This window comes from Anoplophora glabripennis, unplaced genomic scaffold (assembly GCF_000390285.2).
Source record: "Anoplophora glabripennis isolate ALB-LARVAE unplaced genomic scaffold, Agla_2.0 scaffold169, whole genome shotgun sequence".
NCBI lineage: Eukaryota > Metazoa > Arthropoda > Insecta > Coleoptera > Cerambycidae > Anoplophora > Anoplophora glabripennis.
The window spans coordinates 406186-426600 of NW_019416320.1; the positions used below are offsets into that span (position 1 = coordinate 406186).

Here is a 20415-nt window from a genome sequence, read left to right on the forward strand (position 1 = left end):
CTTATTTCAATAAATAACCTACTGTAAATGACACAGAAAGAGTATAATGCGTAAAAAACTAGGACACGAACGCTAAAATGATATTTACTTGCTTTGTTGTATGTATTATTTTTTGTTTTCCAGGCATGCATGATTAGTCAAAATATGTTTGTTTTCTAACCGGGCGCTAATAATGTGGCATTGACTAATATTTTCATGCTTTTTCTGTAATACATGTTTCAGTTTCACAAAAGTAGATTTTATATAAATCGTTGAATTCAGAATAGAATTCTGCACAATAATAAATAAAAAAACATATATTGCCGTTTGAAAAAAAAAGTTGAGTATCGCTTTTTTTCAAAACAAAATATAATAATAATAATAAATACGCCCCAATAGGCTCACTCTATAGTGTATTTAGACATTTCATTTAATTTTTGTTTTTTAAAATCAGACTATAAATGACGGAGTTGTCATAGATATTTAAGTATTGCTGCCAGAGTTACATAACCTGAAATGTATGTTTTTTTATTTAATATTTAGCCATAATTTCTTTTTCAAATAAACCTAATTTTGTGGATTTATGTCACATATCAATAAAAAATTTCTTATAAACACACGTTTGGAAACGCTTCATTTTCGAGAAACAGGGTGTTGAAATATCCCTTAATTTCTTTAGGTAGATATTCTTAAAAAAATTAAAAAGTCCTACACTAATGATTTCTTTGGATTTTCCAAATTACGTTGTCGTTAAAATAATATTTTAAACAATATAAAAAAAATCTATAATTTTTTTCTGTGACACGAATAACATTGTTATTTTTTATTTATTCAAGTATGTCGTTTAACTGTAAATCAAAAAATAATAATTAGCTTGGTTTACAAATAAAATTTAAGGTATTTTTTTAAATATCAACTGAAATTAAATGCTCTTGTCCAATTTCCAGAATATTCAATTTAAAAAATATACTTTGGGGTGACTTAACTCTGTTAATATTGCATTTTCGAAAAAGTTACCAGTAAAATCTCCCTTAAATTCTGTGCTGGCAGTTTCTGGACACCCTGTATAATAACAGCAACGTATTTATCGCATATGTTATCTCCGTAGAGATTTCTTACCGACAAAGATAAGATAGTGGATATTTTACATAATAAAAATTGCAAAAAATTTATTTTTATTCTGTCCTGGAAAAAACTTTTTCAACAGTTTTTTTTTTTTTTTAATAACTCTCCCTTTATACATACTGGTATGTTTAACTGCAACAAATTCTCTAACTTAATAAATAACAGTTTGTCGTAAAATTCCTGAAACATGTCTATTTTTATTTTCAACGGGGCATATTAGAAAGAGGTTTGTTTATTTTTTTAATTATGTGAAGGTTGCAATAACCCCTAACTTTTTTTAATGGAAGAGTAGGTTGATTATTTTAAAGCTTTTTCAATTGCAAATACAATTACGTATTTTTTTTGTTACTTTTTATAAGCAATGTGTCGAAAAAAAAATAAAATAAGGGAATTACTGAAACTTCTTTAATGTCAGCATGTTTTTCTTACTTGATATGTCACAATAACAATTCCATACCTTATCACCTGTTGGATAGTTTTTCGGCCAATTTGAATTGAATGTGATTTGTTAATACTCGGTTGTTTGCTGACGTACATCCAGAAATGGCTCCAATTTATCGATTAGTAAANGATAGTTTTTATTTTGCGTCCCAGAGTTAAATACCGAAATACCGGGTGTTGAAATAATAAGAGGAATTATCCAGGTATGTGTATGTTGAAATTAAAACCCTTTAGATTTACTATATACAGATTGCCGCAAGCCATAACTCCGTTATTTATAGTCTGATTTTAAAAAACAAAAAATTAAATGAAATGGTTCTAAATACACTATAAAGCACTATTAGAGCTCATTTACTATTTTTTTTTTGAAAAGCTATAGTCAACTTTTTTTTTCAAATGGCAATATAGTTTTTTTGTTACTTATTATTGTGTATTTTAATTAATCATCTGTGCCATGGAAAACAAATAATAATACAGCAAAGCAAATAAAACTCAAAGGAGAATTTTGTAGTTAACAGAAAAGAAACAATACAATGAATATCAATTAAAAGAAAAACAATTTAATTAAATACATTAACCATTATACAAAATTCACATGAAATAACATTAATTAAACACAAAACACATTAAATGAAGAACAACAAACACAAAACAACTATAGAAACAAATTGTAGCCGTCCTCTATACGTATTGCTGTACTTTTTGAGGAAGGTATGGCTTGAATTTGTGCTTTTTCAATATAAAACACCATAGTTTCTCAAATTTTCTTCAAGTCTTGAAGTCAATTAATTCATGAAGTCGATTCATCAAGAAATTGGACAAGTGTAATGCACCAAATCTGCTGTCAAATAACTAAGTTCTTGACGAATTAGAGCATGTTCTAATTTTCGTCAATTTCTTCGTGAAGTTCGGAAGTACCAACCCAACAGATTTCCAGCCTCAGATCAGTAATGAGGTTAGGTTGTTGGAATATGTAAATAATTGTGTGGCGTCGTACTAGTTTTGCATTGTTTTTACTGATTTGTTACTTACAAACACTAATATTTATATATTGTGTCAAAACGGTACCGCTGTTGTATCACTACAATTAATTATGAGTGGAAAGGTGACATATTTGAAATTTATTTGCTTCTTTGATTCGTTGGTAGAAAGTATACCTGAATCATGTCGTTGTATATTACTTATATTTTGCACTGTTGAGTTTATTTCAATAAATAACCTATTGTAAATGACACAGAAAAGAGTACAATGCGTAAAAAACTGGGACACGAACGCTAAAATGACATTTACTTGCTTTGTTGTATTATTTTTTGTTTTCCAGGCATGCATGATTAGTCAAAATATGTTTGTTTTCAATTAAGCGACCGGGCGCTAATAATGCGGTATTGACTAATATTTTCATGCATTTTCTGTAATACATGTTTCACAGAAGTAAACTTTATATACATCGTTTAATTCAAAATAGGATTCTGCATAATAATAAATAAAAAAAACATATATTGCCATTTGAAAAAAAAGTGGACTATCGCTTTTCAAAAAAATAATAATAATAAATACGCCCCAATAGGCTCACTCTATAGTGTCGTTGGAGCCATTTCATATAATTTTTTGTTTTTTAAAATCAGACTATAAATGACGGAGTTATGGCTTGCGGCGTTTTTTAGGAGACAGCCTCTGTGTCAGTTTTTTCTTGGCGTTACAAGTTTTTTTTATAAAAATGACATTTACGGCAGGGAAAGATCGAGAACATTAAGGGGGGTAGGGGGGAGGTGTAGAGGGGTTGTCATAGATAATTAAGTATTGCTGCCAGAGTTACATAACCTGAAATGTATTTTTTGAAATTTAATATTTAGCCATAATTTCTTTTTCAAATAAACCTAAGAGGGGGAAATTAAATTATCAACATTATAAACTAAAGAATAAATTAAACCCTAGTGACAAGAAAATTAATCACAACATTTCCGACCGTGTTATTAAACAAAATGTAATAACATAATATTTTAAATTTATTTACAAATTGATATAAGTATTAAAGATAATTTGGCAGATTTGAATGCTTACAATTTATCGTATAAAACACAATTTTCTTTTATGTTTAAATTTTACGTCGTTTGCAATGCAAAACAGTTAAATTTTAACTGTCCCTAGAGGTACCCCAAAAAATTATATTGGGAGTTAAAAATTTTGTGGATCTATGTCACAAATCAGTAAAAAAGTTCTTATAAACACATGTCTGGAAACGCTTCATTTTCGAGATACAGGGTGTTGAAATATCCCTTAATTTCTTTAGGTGGATATTCTTAAAAAAAAGTCCTACACTAATGATCTCTTTGGATTTTCCAAATTACGTTGTCGTTAAAATAATATTTTAAACAAAATCAAAAAAAATTCTATAATTTTTTTCTGACACGAATAACATTGTTATTTTTTATTTATTCAAGTAAGTCGTTTAACTGTAAATCAAAAAATAATAACTAGCTTGGTTTACAAATAAAATTTATTGTATTTTTTTTTAATATCAACTGAAATTAAATGCTCTTGTCCAATTTCCAGAATATTCAATTTAAAAAATATACTTTGGGGTGACTTAACTCTGTTAATATTGCATTTTCGAAAAAGTTACCAGTAAAATCTCCCTTAAATTCTGTGCGTATTTATCGCATATGTTATCTCCGTAGAGATTTCTTACCGACAAAGATAAGATAGTGGATATTTTACATAATAAAAATTGCAAAAAATTTATTTTTATTCTGTCCTGGAAAAAACTTTTTCAACAGTTTTGTTTTTTTTTTAATAACTCTCCCTTTATACATACTGGTATGTTTAACTGCAACAAATTCTCTAACTTAATAAATAACAGTTTGTCGTAAAATTCCTGAAACATGTCTATTTTTATTTTCAACGGGGCATATTAGAAAGAGGTTTGTTTATTTTTTTAATTATGTGAAGGTTGCAATAACCCCTAACTTTTTTTAATGGAAGAGTAGGTTGATTATTTTAAAGCTTTTTCAATTGCAAATACAATTACGTATTTTTTTTGTTACTTTTTATAAGCAATGTGTCGAAAAAAAAATAAAATAAGGGAATTACTGAAACTTCTTTAATGTCAGCATGTTTTTCTTACTTGATATGTCACAATAACAATTCCATACCTTATCACCTGTTGGATAGTTTTTCGGCCAATTTGAATTGAATGTGATTTGTTAATACTCGGTTGTTTGCTGACGTACATCCAGAAATGGCTCCAATTTATCGATTAGTAAAATCGAAACTCGATATCGGGAGTTGGGCCACCGGACAAATATACCTAACTATGCTCCAAGATGAACTGGTCCTTGCTTCAGCGGTTTTATTCCCCAATAATTTGGGACCCGATTTATTTGACCAACGGATATGGTCTCAACAAGATGGGGCACCAGCATATTTTCCTCAAAATTTACGGACTTTTCTCAACGAAATGTTTCCGATTAGGTGGATTGGAAGAATGGCCCTATTGAGTGGCCAGTGAGATCATCCGATCTTACCCCATTAGAATTTTTTTATGGAGATATCTAAAAAGCAAAATTTATGCTACTAAACCTAACGACATCGTTGAGCTTCAATAAAGAATCATGGGTGAAATTAGGCAAGTAACGCCGGAAGTGTTACAAAATGCTTTTTATTATCGATTAAGATATNTCAGCATGTTTTTCTTACTTGATATGTCACAATAACAATTCCATACCTTATCACCTGTTGGATAGTTTTTCGGCCAATTTGAATTGAATGTGATTGATTTGTTAGTACTTGGTTGTTTGCTGCAGTACATCCAGAAATGCCTCCAATTTATCGAAGTACGATTAGTAAAATCGAAACTCGATATCGGTAGTTGGTCCACGTGAGGGATGCTCCTCGACAAATCCTTTAAAAATCGAGGAAGAAACCCGGTTGAACATGTTGTTGGAAGTTGAAGAAAATCCTGTTAAAGCTTAACGACGATGATCTTGATCGTAGACTGAACTTTTGCGAACGAATCGTGGCTTCTATCGATGGTGGGCAAATTGCTTTAGAATGGGTGCTGTTTTCTGATGAAGCTACGTTCACATCACATGGGTACGTAAATCGGCACAACTACCCTTACTGGGCTAAAGAAAATCCCCACTGTATGCGTGAATGCCATACTCAAAGTCCTCAAAAAACAAACGTCTGGGCTGGAATTATTGGGGATCGCATAATAGGTCCTGTATTTTTCAATGAAAATGTAACCGCACAAATATAACTATGCTCCTAGATGAACTGGTTTCTACTTTAGCGGTTTTATTCCTCAATATTTTGGATCTCGATTTATCTGATCAACGGATATGGTCTTAACAAGACGGGGCACCACCACATTTTCCTTAAAATGTATGGACCTACGAAGTATTTCCGAATAGGTGGCTTGGAAGAAGTGCCCTATTGAGTGGCCGGCAAGATCACCCAATCTTACCCCATTAGAATTTTTTTATGGAGATATCTAAAAAGCAAAATTTATGCTACTAAACCTAACGACATCGTTGAGCTTCAATAAAGAATCATGGGTGAAATTAGGCAAGTAACGCCGGAAGTGTTACAAAATGCTTTTTATTATCGATTAAGATATTGTCAGCAAAAGGTGGAGGGTACTTTGAAAATTTTTTGCATGAAAGTAGTTTCAGTAAACATTTCCTTATTTCATTTTTTTGCGACACATTGCTTGTAAAAAGTAACAAAAAAAATACGAAATTGTATTTGCTATTGAAAAAGCGTTAAAATAAAAAATTAATCAACATACACTTCAATTAAAAAAGTTGGAGGTTGCTGCATTAATTAAAAAAATAAACAAACCTCTTTGTGGTCCACCACGCCTCGGTGGCTAGGGACCAAACGGCAAATGTTATATAACCCTGTTTAGGTGGGTAGGTGTAAGTTGATTATGGTTACATTTTAAAAATATTTTGATACATGCAGGGTGTCCAGGAAAAACGAACCATATCAAAGTTATATATTTTTAAATAGAACACCCTGTATTTTACTGTATTTTTGAAAGCACTTATTGTTTGTGAGACATTTCAATTTTAGTGAAAATGCAGGCATAGCGTAAAAATTTAATATTAACAATAAAAAAATAATTTTAAGGAAGCAGCTCTGGAGAGTGTATTTTAGATCCTTGAAGTTATAAATTATTATATTTGTCGTCACTTAGTATTGCACAGGGTGTTCAAAAAACTGCTGAATACTTCTCACAACATTAAACAGCAATAACTTGGTTATTTTGAATGGGACACCCAATATATTTTTACTTTGGAAGTTAGGAAATTTAAAACTCTTTCAAACTGTGTATATATATTTGGGGTGATCTGGGGTGGCAAGTGTATCTCTAATCCTTTCCTTCATATCATCGCAAGTGGTAAGTGGAACATTGTGTATAAGATTTTTTATATAGGTAGCCGGAAACAAAGAGGTGAGGTCTGGATACCTAGGTGGCCACTGATATGCACCATTCTAAGTTTTCTAATAAAAAATATTATTTTATAAGCAGAATAATTATAAAAAGTTATTAATTTTGTATAAATATATTTGTAGTAAGTAACTGAATTATTTATATACATGAAAAATATTTATTAAAGAAAATTTTACTTTTAGAAGAAACAAAGAAAAATTTAATAGATGTTCGAATTGATAACTATTCTCTTGAATACAGCATCTTATTCTATCTTCAAATAATATTCTCTCATTCCTTAGAATATTTGGGGTGATTGTGGCAAATGCATCTCTAATATTTCCCTTCATATCATCGCAAGTAGTAGGTGGAACACTGTGTACAAGATTTTTTATATAGCCCGAAACATAGGTTACGGGAAGTTTGGACACCTAAGTAGCCACTGACATGGGCCATTCCTACCTATTCATTTATTACTAAATTTTCGATTTAAATAATTTCTCACTGAATATGAAAAATTTGAAGGTGCACCATTTAATTGCATCCTCATTTTTCTCCTTATATTTAAAGAGAGGTCATCAAGAAGAAGCCAAACTAATTCAATAAAGACCTCGATGAAGAACCGTGGATACATCTTACATAAAAATTCGATAAAAAATGAAACGGTACAAATATCTCGAATACCGTTAAAGATAGGTACAGGGAACCCATACACAGTTCGAAAAAGTTTTAAATTTCCTAATTTTCAAAGTAAAAATATAGTGGGTGTCCCATTTAAAATTACCAAGTTTAATGCTGTTTAAAGTTTAAAGAAGTATTCAGCAGTTTTTTGAACACCCTGTATTAAGTGACGACAAATATAATAATTTATAACTTCCACTTCAAAATACATAACTTTGATGTGGTACGCATTTTCTGTATATTTCAAAATATTTTTAAAATGTAGCCGTAATCAACCTACACGTACCCACCTAAACAGGTTTCTATAATATTTGCCATTTGGTCCCTAGCGACCGAGGCGTTACTGCTGGCTAGGGTTTCTGGTCGAGACTTCTCGAAGCGATAATACCCGGGAAATCTGGCCATACTCGAGACGAGAAAAAAGTGTCGAGAAATCGAGAAATTTAAAAATCACGCACGTCTTAAGTTCTTGACTAGAATTCGTTTCGTTCATGCGTTCAATTCGTTTCTCGACAAATAACTAAGCGGTGAAAGCTGTTTCTCGACTAGCTCATGATTTATTTATTAAGTTTTTAAGGCTTTAGTTTGCTTTGATGATTTTTATTTTTTTAATGTACCTAGTTATAAGTCTGTGTAGAAATTTTATTATAAGCAGATATCTAATGCTGATGTTCATTCTGAAAATATTTAGTTCCTGTTCCTTTAGTTGATTATTTTATTTTTGGTTTGTTAATTGAAAGATTGTGATTATAAGTGATAAATTAGCAGAGAAGGCTTCTGTATCTTTAAATTAAAGCTTGTTTTTTTTTATTTCTTCGGTTAAATTAGTTATCTACTGTTTGTTTAATTAAAAGATGCAGTCTTTTAATAAATGATTGTTAATAATTATTGGAAGAAAGCTACGATTCAAAAACATTGAAATAAACATAAGTATATTGAAAGTGTTTAATAAAAAAAAACAAGTTAAAGGTTTTCAAGAAGAAGATATTCAAAGTTTAATTTAGTTTTGTTAGTAGAAGTAGAAACATAAAATTAATAAAAATACTGATTAAATAATAAATGTTAATGATGATTGTTAAGTATAATAGCATGTTTATATTTCGCATTGCAATACCAAAATTATGACTTTTTTAAGTTTTAGAAATTTCTCGAGAATTCGAGAATTCCCGGGAATTCCTAGTCGAGAATTCTCGAGTCCCGAGAAAAAAAGTAGGCCGAGAAATCAGAAACCCTACTGGTGGCCCACCCTGTATATTAAGTTACGAAAATTGTTCCAATTAAAATTTCCACTCTGTATAAATTGGGGATTATTATACTGTTACTCTTATTTATATTTTGATAATGGAACCTATTTCATCATTCGTCGCATTATTTTCAAGAACGCCCTGTACAAATTTTAGTTCTCCGCTTGCTTTCATTTTTATTTCCCGAGTAAATGGTAAATGGTAAATGAACGATTATTATATTTATCTTCATTTTATCATATATTTATCTTTGCCCGTCAGTGCATTATCTCAAGTTTGTTTTCAGAAAAACCAAACACCATGGGTTGCGTTGAATTTGCAGCCACATTAGGATCTATCATTCTTTTAATCATCACTCTACCATTTTCTCTGTTTTGGTGCTTTAAGGTCTGTATAAGCTTTTTTTAATCATACATTTTTAATATCAGTTTTTGTGCTTTTACTTAATTTTGAAGGGTAATAAAGTCCAAAATTAATGTAGTTCTGTTTCTAATTATTAGCTTGTCTTAGAAGTTGCTATTCACAAAACGTTGATGTTGATACCAAAGAGCATAATATCATCATCATTATACATATGACAATTTTAATAAAATTTTGTGACTTGATTTAGCTTTTACCTTTCAGAGTTTATTTAAGTACATTTAAACATGGTGATATCGTGAAGTTTTATCACATTTTTCGTATGGTATACAGCTCTACTATTAGTCGTAAGGGACAACAGTTTAAAATCGATTTAACCGACTTCCAGGTGGTGCAAGAATATGAACGCGCAGTTATTTTTAGACTGGGTAGACTGCGGACGGGAGGCGCGAGGGGTCCGGGGATATTTTTCGTGTTACCCTGCCTGGACAGCTACTGCAAAGTGGATTTGAGGACGGTGTCTTTCGACGTACCCCCGCAGGAGGTGAGTATATACAGGGCATAAATAATAAAGCGCCAAAAAATTGGGGTGATTCCTTGTTGAAAATTAAACGAGGTAATTTCTTCTATGGCTAATAATGTTATATAAAAAATTTTAGATAGCTTACATTTCAATAACCCGAAATGAATGTATGATGTATGAATTTTTAGGTCTCATTGAGTACAGTTTGCAAAAAACTGACATTTGTGATTTCTAAAATGCTCAAAAGAAAAATAGCAGGATGAATTAGTTAAAACCGTTTTTTTATTATGCGTCTAATTTTATAGTGTGTATCAGCCAAATGGAATAAATTCAATAATAAATAAATGGGGGCGTGTTCGAAAAACCGCTCGAACACGTCGATTGGTACTTTTAGTTGCGCATTTTCTTCAATAAAAACTTTTTATACAGGGTGTGTCATGTAACAGTGCTCAATACTAACTTTCTTATTTTAAATACAACACCCTGTATATTATTAAATTTTTGGGTTCTTCAGAACATTCTAGACATATTTCATGTAAAATGTCCTATACCTATCTTCAACTGTTTAGGAAATATTAAGTGTTTTCAAATTTATTGCAAAAATTAACATTAAAAAAGAAAATTATTTGATTACAGAAATTCGCTACAACACACTCAATACTTATTTCCCATTTAGCTCTTGCTAATGAGAAAGTAAACAAAAACCATTTCAGCGTTCCTTTTTACTGATATGAAATAAAAAAACTATAAATAGTTTTGTTTACTTTTGTTTAAAACGCCTGGCCTTAGCAACGTGTTGTCTGCCTGCATGACAGTAGTTGTCAGTGTTATAGTCGTTTGAATTTCGTTAACTGCATATCAGAAAAATGGTTCGTTTAACAGAAATGCACAAAATAACAATAACTGCAGATGATTGATTATGGAGATAACACACGGACAGAAATGGAAGTTGCTCGTTTATTTCATGAAAGATTTCCAAATGCCGTCTATATCCCAAGGAATAATTAGTAAAATAAAAAAGGTTTCGCTCGCTTGGACAAGTAAGGCAGATAAAAAGAGCAGCTGCCAATGTAATAAGTGATTAATAATTTAAGATTAGGATGTTGCCATGCCAAGACGTTCGCGGCAAGCATTTTGAACACCTACATTGACAATAATGTTTTTTTTTTACTTTTTTACATTATCAATAAGCAGTATTACTTATTAGTTTTTGTGTGTTGTAGGGAATTTCTGTAATCAAACAATTTTCTTTTTTTAATGATAATTTTTCCAATAAATCTGAAAACATTAATATTTCCGAAACAGTTGAAGGTAGGCATAGAACATTGTACATGAAATATGTATGAATTTTCTGAAGAATCCAAAAATTTAATAATATACATTTGTGCTGCATTTAAAATAAGAAAGTTGATATTGACCACTGTTACATGACACACCCTGTATAAAAAGTTTTTGTTAAAAAAATACGCAACTAAAAATACCAATCGATGTGTCCGAGCGTTTTTTCGAACACGCCCCCATTTATTTAATATTGAATTTATTCCATTTGGCTGATACACACTGTATACAGTGAATCAGAAAGATGTACGGGTGCAAATTTAAATAATAAGAATAACACTATACAGGGTGTAACTTTAAGTGGGGGTATTACAAATACATGAAGCACTGTGGGCAGCCCACAGTGCATGCGGAGGGAGATAGTGTAGGTCGACGGTGACGAAGCGAAGGGGGTCAGTCGTTTCGTATTTGAAGACAGTAAATCTAACTGTGAATTTGAAGTTATATCTAAACAGAAAACAATTCGTTATTAAATTCCAAAGGAACTCCGTATCCTGAGGTCCACATAGTTAAAAGTGGTAGGTTACACATGTAAGAGATTATGAATTGAATGCCAATACAAGAATATTCCACTCGTTCTCGCGACGAGTGGTGTGGCGCGGCATTATTTGAGGTTACACTAGCTTGTCCAGCGGCGGAGTACTAAAATCACTAAAAAAAGGTTAAAAAAAATTAGTTTTTATGACCGAATTTGACAAAATAAACTATTGATACGTGTTTCTAAAAGTCAAAGGAAACCTCTGTATAAATATGACCCCCACTCAAAATTACACCCTGTATAGTATACTGAAATGAAATTAACCTAACATAACCTAACCCCTTCAGGCTTTACAAATTTCTAATTATATACAGTCCGTACGATATTTGTTGAGATAGCGTTCCAAGAAGACCTCTGCGTCACTTTCTTGGAATTAACCGCATTCGACACCCGAGGTAGAAAGATACTGACTGAAAATTTCAAGGCACGCCCTTGCCACGGTAAATTGTTACAGTAGTTCCGATAACAGAACTCTATTGGCTTTTTCTTTTCTTGGAATTTTCTTATGCTGAAATTTTGGTGAGAAAAGATATCAAATATCGAATAACCCTTTCTGGAATTTATTTGCACAAAAATATATGTCCTGAGACAACATCCCGATAGGAGGAAAACTGCATCTGCAACAATGCAGTAATAAATTGTTTTAGTGCATTTGCATTTCATTGCCTCTCTTCTCTCCCGCTAATTTAGACCTGAAGTAGTTAGTTTTAAATAAAAATGGAATTTCAATTGGGTGAAACTAACTTTCACAAACTTAATTGTCATTAAGGGAGATCGTTCCTTGTATTGTTTAAATATTGAAGATGCTGGACAGAGGCGTAGAAATAAAAAGATAATTTAATAAAGAATTTACACGAAACAACTGAATTGGCGACTGTTCCGAAGAAAATGCCTTCTTATTTTTTTGTTTTTCGTGTCTAAGAATTGGCGATATAAGCAAAGTTATGTAAAAAAAATATTTGCTATTAAATGCTTTTTCAATAATAGGAAGAGTCTAATTAATTATTTTTATGACTGTTTCCACGTTTAGGGAAAAAAATAAAAACAAAATTTTTCTCTCCTCATTTGAAGAGCCGTAAATCCAGTGGCGGCTGGTGCGGAGGGGCTTTAGGGCGCCGCCTTCTTAGAAATTTTAGTAGTAAAAAAATTCAATTTAAAATTTAGTCTACAATGTTATCTACATAATTAAATAGATTAGCCTTATGAAACACATTAAAAAGGAAATATTAAATTTCTAATGTTCAGTTAATTTAACTCGACTTGCAAAATTCGTTTGCAAAACTCTGAATCCGTGGATTCTTCGCAGTCGCCTCTGCATCTGTAAAGTGTTTACAGCGGCGGTCATGGTTACCGTCGCGCAGCAATGAAAGACTATTGCAGTTTAGGGTTTGTTTAATCCTATCGTAACCAAATAAAAGCTACTCATCGCTTTTTTTCTTAATAAACGTAATTTGTTCAGGTGTAGTGTAAAATTCTGTTACTATACAGGGTGTTTCATATTTCATTCACCCCCTGTATATGTCTTTATACAGGGGGTGAATCTGCGCATAATTTTAAGTAACAAAGTTCATATAAACATGTCCGTAAATGTTTCGTTACCAAGGTACAGGGTGTTAATGTTTCAATAATTTTTCTATTTTTTCTTTGTATCTCACACAGTTTTTGAGATATGCAGCTCAAATTTGAAACGTAGACTAACTTAGATTACCTTCATCGTTAACCCTACCTAATAGTTGTCACGATCTACAGGGTGATACTTTTTCTGGGGTCGGGCGTCCTTTTAGCTCTCTAAGCTTTCTTTCGGTACGCCACTGGTCTTTTCTAATAATATGTAATTATCTAAGTAGGCAGAAGTATGTTTTGGAAACCGAAGGTCAAAATTAATAAAACAAAATAATCATTATCCGTTAGTCAGAATTTTGAAATCCGGTTTATAATTTACCAAGCTACATGACATCATTTTTTATTTTTTTGCTCCAAAATGGCCGCAGATACGAAAAAATTGCAAGGGATAAAAAAGTTTCTAAATCGAACAGGAGATTAAACCCCTATTCTAGAAAAGACCAGTAGCGTACGGTACTCCAAAAAAAAAGGTATATTTGTTGAAATTCGGTAACATGTACCATTTTCGAGAAAAATTAAGTCGCATAGCAGCAAATGGGGAACAATTTCAGCATCTACTATAATATTTCGAGTTTTGCTCATTTATTTAATTGTGCAGCTATTTTGTTCTGCCTCTCTTCGAGTCTGTTTCCTAATATTTCTCTGTTCTTACCACTTTTTTTAAGCATTCATGTCCATCAACAATTCAGTCAATTCAACAGTTGTTTATTTTAGTAGTGGTAGTGTAAAAGTTTACAAAATCTAAAATTAGTTATTAATAGATAATTTATTACCATAATTTGTTTATTTTGATTTACTTTTTTAAATGTTACTTTACAACAAGATTAAATTTTGATTTTTTTTATTTCTTTAAGTTAATAAAATATTTTACAATTTAACTGTTTTATGTGATACGTAAGAAATTAAAATTATATTCTTAAATGCAAAGACTATTGGTAGCTAAATGTCTTCAGATCATTCAATGGTAACGCTCTTTATCAATTTAATATTCTGTTAATGTATTTGTGCTGCTTTATATGAGCCAAATAATGCATCTTAATTTTTCTCGAAAATGGTACATGCTAACGAATTTCGGCAAGTACACCTTTTTTGTAGTATGCTTTAGAGTTTACAAAACCGTTTAGAAATTTTGACTTTTAACATATATTTTTTTCGATTGTACCCCTCCAATTACCTACATCGGTGACACTGATTTTCAGAAAGAAATCGTTTGCATATTATTCTTAACGTCCAGTTGATGTTTACTCGTATCCAAATGTGGACATTTTTATCTTTAGCCGATTTAAAGATAATTAAGGGGGCATATCGAGGTCCGAGGGAAGTAAGGAGCGCAGGGGGGTTCCTATGCTTTTCTTATGGGACTAAAGCCCGCTGCCAATTTGAAAAAATTAAATTCTATTGAAATTATTTGCGATAAACATTACCTATATAGCAAAAAAAATCTACTCATATGCACATAGCATACATATTGACTAATGAACAACATAAAAATATCATATTTAAGTAGTTTTAAATTATATTTAATGAACGCATAAAGACTATGTAGATGTGGCAACAGCGCTAATAATTGACTAGCAGTTGTACACACTGCGAACCTACAGACCTCGGACATCGGAGATATTGCGCGTCAAATTCGGGTAAAGATGCGTACGCGTTCAAAAATGTATTGTGTGTAAACTATGTACAATATAATTATTATATATAGCAAATATATCGTATTATCCTCGCGAAGATTTGTATCCTTTATTTAAAATCCGTAAATCATGTGAACTGGTAAAACAACGAGAATTATGTTAATTTAGTTCTAAAGAAATGAAATGACACTCGCGCCCATCTCTCGTCCAAGTCAAAGAAAATGTTGGATGCAATTTTGAAGGTTCTGTGATAGAAATTACATTATTACTCACTGTTCGTGTTTTTAATCTCTATTTTAGTAATGTTACAAAAGTTTTGCAACTATAACTAATTTTTTAGATATAAAGTTTGCTGAGAAATATTTATGTTCCTTTGTTATTCCGTACAAATGCTTTTATCTCAAGTATTACTAATTATATTAATCAAGTAAAGAAAACTTTATGTAACCCTAAATATTGCTGGGTAATGATTACGATGTTTTTATAAACCATTAAATATATTAAAAGGATTTATCAACTGTATTTTTTATTCCAATAAATATATCACAGCTTCCTAGTCTTTTTTAATTAATCTAGTTTTTTAAAAACATTACAAAAAATCATCTGTTGTGGATAATTTATTGTTGATAACAATGTACATGGGATTTAGGAAAAATGTATATGTTTGAAATCAATTTCGTTTTTATCAAGTCTTTCAAATGTATTCCCTCCTTGCTGTCAGCTGATTGCGACGTTGCCACATTAATCCTCAAGTCAGACAGAAATGCAATTATTGGTTTCTGTTTCTAATTAATACAGCTGTACTATGTTCAAAACTTACATTAGTTTTACATCAAAAATAAGATAATACTGTGTACTATCTATGGAAAAGTTTTGTTTCACAATTTCTACATTTTTTTCTCAGTTATGGGCAAAAAAAGAGCCGCACCGTCCATCTTCGCCATATAAACCTATGTTAAAATGAACAACTTTCAACAACAATATCTCAAAATCTAGATTCAAAAAAAATTTCAAAAAAATATGACGCACAGAGGGAGAACTAGGTAATACGCTATATAAATTTCAAGTGCATCTGTGCATTTGAGTAAACCCGACATACCTTCTTAAGGAAAACCATTTAGACCATATGAACTACCCCCATGAGGAACTTGCACACAAGTTCTTTTGAAACATGAACGGGGTCTCTTGTGTTTTTTTTCCAAAATTGTAGAAGTTTAAATTAGTTGTAGAACTTGCAATGCTATCTATTAAAAAATGAATGGTGCGAGAAATACCAAACTTTAATGAAAAATTAATTGAAAAGTTTATTTCGGACAAAAGCAGAAGAATTGGCTTTCACTATAAAAAATAATGTTGAATACATCTTCCCTATATTTCAATAGTACTTAAAATAGAACTACCCAATTATATTTCATTTTTTTTTTCAATACTCTGTGCCTAAATTTTTCTGCCCTGCCTGGCGTGGAAGTCATGAGCCGCCACTTCGTAAATCCCAAAGAGGGCCGATATATATTTTTTTTAAATGAAAGACCTCTCTCAATTTTCCACGAGGAATCACTTCCTTTTTTCTTACTTATTTAGTTACATTCTGCAAATCAAAAGAGCAAACCCATTGAACTAAAAGTAACATCGATTCCAGGCATTGACCAAAGACTCGGTAACGGTTACAGTAGACGCCGTGGTGTACTACCGGATACAGGACCCCCTCAACGCCGTTGTCAAGGTCACAAATTACAGGTCGGTAAATTTCTCGGAAGCGTCTAACCTCCCGTCGGCGGAAGTGTCTACCTCTCCCGCTTAATCGACCGGTAGTAGTCGAACTTCCGTTGGTTTTCGACGCAATCATTTACCGTCAGTCTTTATTCCAGTAACTCTACGCGACTTTTAGCCATGACGACGCTAAGGAACATCCTGGGGACGAGAAACCTGGCGGAGATCCTCTCCGACAGGGAGGCCATCTCGCACGCGATGCAGACCTCCTTGGATGTGGCCACGGACCCCTGGGGCGTAAAGGTGGAGAGAGTAGAAATGTAAGTCTCGATAAATCCTCCGTAAACTAGAAAAATAATTGTTTTGTTTCCTCAGAAAGGACGTCAGTTTGCCGCAACAGTTACAGAGGGCTATGGCCGCCGAGGCTGAGGCTTCGCGAGAGGCCAGGGCTAAGGTGATCGCAGCTGAGGGAGAAATGAAGGCTTCCAGGGCTTTGAAAGAAGCCTCGGACGTCATAAACGAGAGTCCTGCTGCTCTCCAGGTAATATTTGAGTTTATTTCGAGCATAAGGAAGCTGATATGTTGAAAAGGACATAAAGCCACTCTTTATTGTGTCCCCACACTGCCATTTGTCTTAGTTAATATAGTTTATGATTTGCGAGCAGAGGTGTAACAATAGCAACGTTTGCTACTCAAGAATGTTATGACAATAATCGTGTCTACGGATAAATATAAATGCAAGTGGGGTATTCGAGCAAACCTTTAGGTTAGGCCAATTTAGGTTAGGTTAGGTTAAGTTATATTAGTTTTATTTTTTCCATTTTCATTCAAATCACCATTTGGTTACAATTTGATAAAGAATAATAAGTTCTCGTTGTAGATGAAATAAATTGTAAATGATATCATACAGAGTGAGACTGAAATGAGTACTAATATGCAATCTATAATTTTTTTTGCAAAAAAAATTTAGAATTTAGAATAATTACTCCACTATTGCACTTTATGGAGAGGAAGGGTATGTAGAATGATGATGATACTAAGTACGCAAATTGCAAATAAGTGGCAAATTTAGGTACGTGTTTTTGAACCGAATTTGAAATGTTCAAGTAAAAAATCTCGCGCGAGACCGAGAGCGACGTTCACACGCATGCGCGGGCTAGGCGCTCCTACTTCCGTGTGCAGGCCGTTCATTAACGTTAATTTTTACTGCTGCTAGCGCCTTTGTTACATGAACTATCAACGTAAAACTTTCTGAAAATAAAACTTTCACCCTTTCTTTAATTGTCTCTAAAATCCCGGTCTGCTACATCCAATAGTTAATTAACAATTAACGTTATAAAAAAGATATCTTGGGAACAAAGAGGCGTAGGTAATTCTGTTTTTTAAATTACCGTAAAAATAAGCTCTATTTAATGCAAAAAGAGCGAATTCCCGAGCGACTTTTGCCTGACCCTGAGACAATTTGTTTATAACACTGTTTTGCACGTCCTACTTTGTTAGTTGTAAAGGACAACTTAATTTCAACTTTTTAAAATTTTCCTTTTTCGGTATGTTTCTTTGGCTCAATATAAACCTATATCTACGATATTAACTTTTAAAATTAACGGTTAGTAATTAAACAATTAGTTGAAAGAAAACGAACGAAATTAATTAACAAATAGCTGGAACAACAATTTCACAGTCAATTGAATCAGCCTTTGGCACACAAGTTGGTCATTGGGTTGACCGTCTTTTCCATAATTTCCTTAAAAATACATCGCTTTTTGCAATAATAAGGCGCAATTTTGGAAAACTGATTTTTCCGCGCTCAACCCTTATTTTACACTTAACAAATTGGTGAAATATGACTTTATGTACCTTGAAATGTAGGTAATTTAATTACCTACAACATGAAATGACTAATTTTCCGATAGGTGGTCTAGATTTTCGTGGTCAGTAAAAAAAGTGAAAAAACACGTACATTTTTCACTTATTTGCAATTTGTTCACTTCTTTCGAGTTACTTTTTTGATATTATCATTCTACATACTCTGTCCAGTCATAAAGTTCAATAAAATGTCTACTAATTATTTCTTCATGTTCAAACTTTAATTCGACCGGAGTATAAAGTAGGTCAACTGTGCAGTGTTGTCGGTGTTACACGAAACTTTTCTACCGTAACTGCAGTAGAAAAAAAATACACTAATTTAGAAAGTATTAATTGTTCACTTGTTTGAATTGCAGCACTCGCCTACAACTCGTACCTTAACATTTTCAAACGCGTGGAAAATTAGCACTTTTCTGCACTTCTTGATAAAATATTTAAAGATCTGTTTAGTAAATCTAATTCCAGGAACCCCTATTTTTGACCCCGGATTCGGAAAGAGCGGGAAATTCTACGTTCAAACGATGTATCATATGTGGGGTCGGTAGGCCACACAAGGTCATATATAGGTCAATTTTATTTTTTCCTCAATCTTTGCACCCAAATGTCCCGCCAAAGGTAAGAGTGTAACAAAAAATGTTTCAAATAAAAGTTGCTTGACTCCTAGGGGGACATGTTATGGTGACCCCGGCTCTGATCTTGGGCGTGATTTTCAAAGCCATTTCAATGCCAATTTTAGTTTTTTACAGGAAACACTTAATTTTATCCTCGGATTTGTGTAGAGCGGAAAATTCTACATTTAATCTAGAATCCGAGGTTAAAACTAAGTTCCCTGTAAAAACTAAAATTAACCTTGAAATGACTGAAAATCACGCCCAAGGTCAGAGGCAAGGTCACCATAACACGTCCCTTTCGGAGTCTAGCAACTTTTATTTTTAACTTTTTTTGCTTAACCTTACCTTTGGCGGGAAATTTGGGTTGCAAAGATTGAGGAAAAAATGAAATTGACCTATATACAGGGTGGTCCGAATTTTATGCAGGAAACTTCGAGGGCAGATAGATCTCTTTAACATAATAGGTGTTTACCTTATAAACATAGGTGTTGAAGGGCTTCGTTTTACAGATACAGGGTGTTGAAGTTGTTAAAAAAAATTGATTTTTTATTTATATCTCCGGAATCTATTAACCGATCTCAATAAAATTTGGTATAGATAATGCATGACAGTAGGCCTTGTATTCCTTAAAATATGAGCTTTAAAGATTCAACCAGTAGTATACAACTGGACAGGGGTCGCCCTCTTTTTATAAAAAAAACTACGCCACTGTAACGGATTTATATTCTAATGCACAAAATACGGAAAAATGGTAACTTGAATTTTTTCCCTAAAGTTTACCATTCTCAAGTTATTCATACCAATACAATCCCCTTGTGGCAGATACTTCTAACCATAATATTACAAGAATATTTATGTTTATGCTTAAAAGTAAGTGCAATTTGTAAGCACATCAACAAAATTCTTTATACACGTCGCTTTCATCTTTTTGGATTAAAACGATATTTGGAAAATCACGACGGCGCAATGAAAGGCACAGAAATTAAATTTTAAGAACATTGGGGCGAGTAAATCGAAAATTTGAAAAGTTCTACATAAGGATGGTAAAAATCCGTACCATTTACAATCTGTGCAAAATTTACTTCCGGGAGATGTAGAGACACCTAAATTTTTGTTAGTGGTTGTGTTAAAGTCACAACATAATTCAGAATTCTTATTAGAAATACTTTGGAGCAATGAGGCTACGTTCACCAGGCGAGGGGTAGTGAATTTTCACAATATTTGGTGACAAGAAAATCCTCATGAAATTTGGACAAACAAGATCTTTTCAACACGAATTTTCTGTGAAAGTGTGGCTCGCAATAA

General features: G+C 32.3%; 1 protein-coding gene across 1 annotated transcript in view; it reads left to right on the plus strand.

The window, feature by feature from the left end:
- Nucleotides 1-20415, plus strand: part of LOC108903737 (band 7 protein AAEL010189) — a 30753-nt gene that overhangs the window by 5530 nt on the left and 4808 nt on the right. The window contains exons 2-6 of the mRNA XM_018706019.1: nt 9194-9294; nt 9656-9811; nt 16563-16660; nt 16792-16953; nt 17009-17174. Coding sequence (XP_018561535.1) covers nt 9208-9294; nt 9656-9811; nt 16563-16660; nt 16792-16953; nt 17009-17174 — 669 coding nt within the window. The 5' untranslated portion in view covers nt 9194-9207. The remainder of the gene's footprint in view (nt 1-9193; nt 9295-9655; nt 9812-16562; nt 16661-16791; nt 16954-17008; nt 17175-20415) is intronic.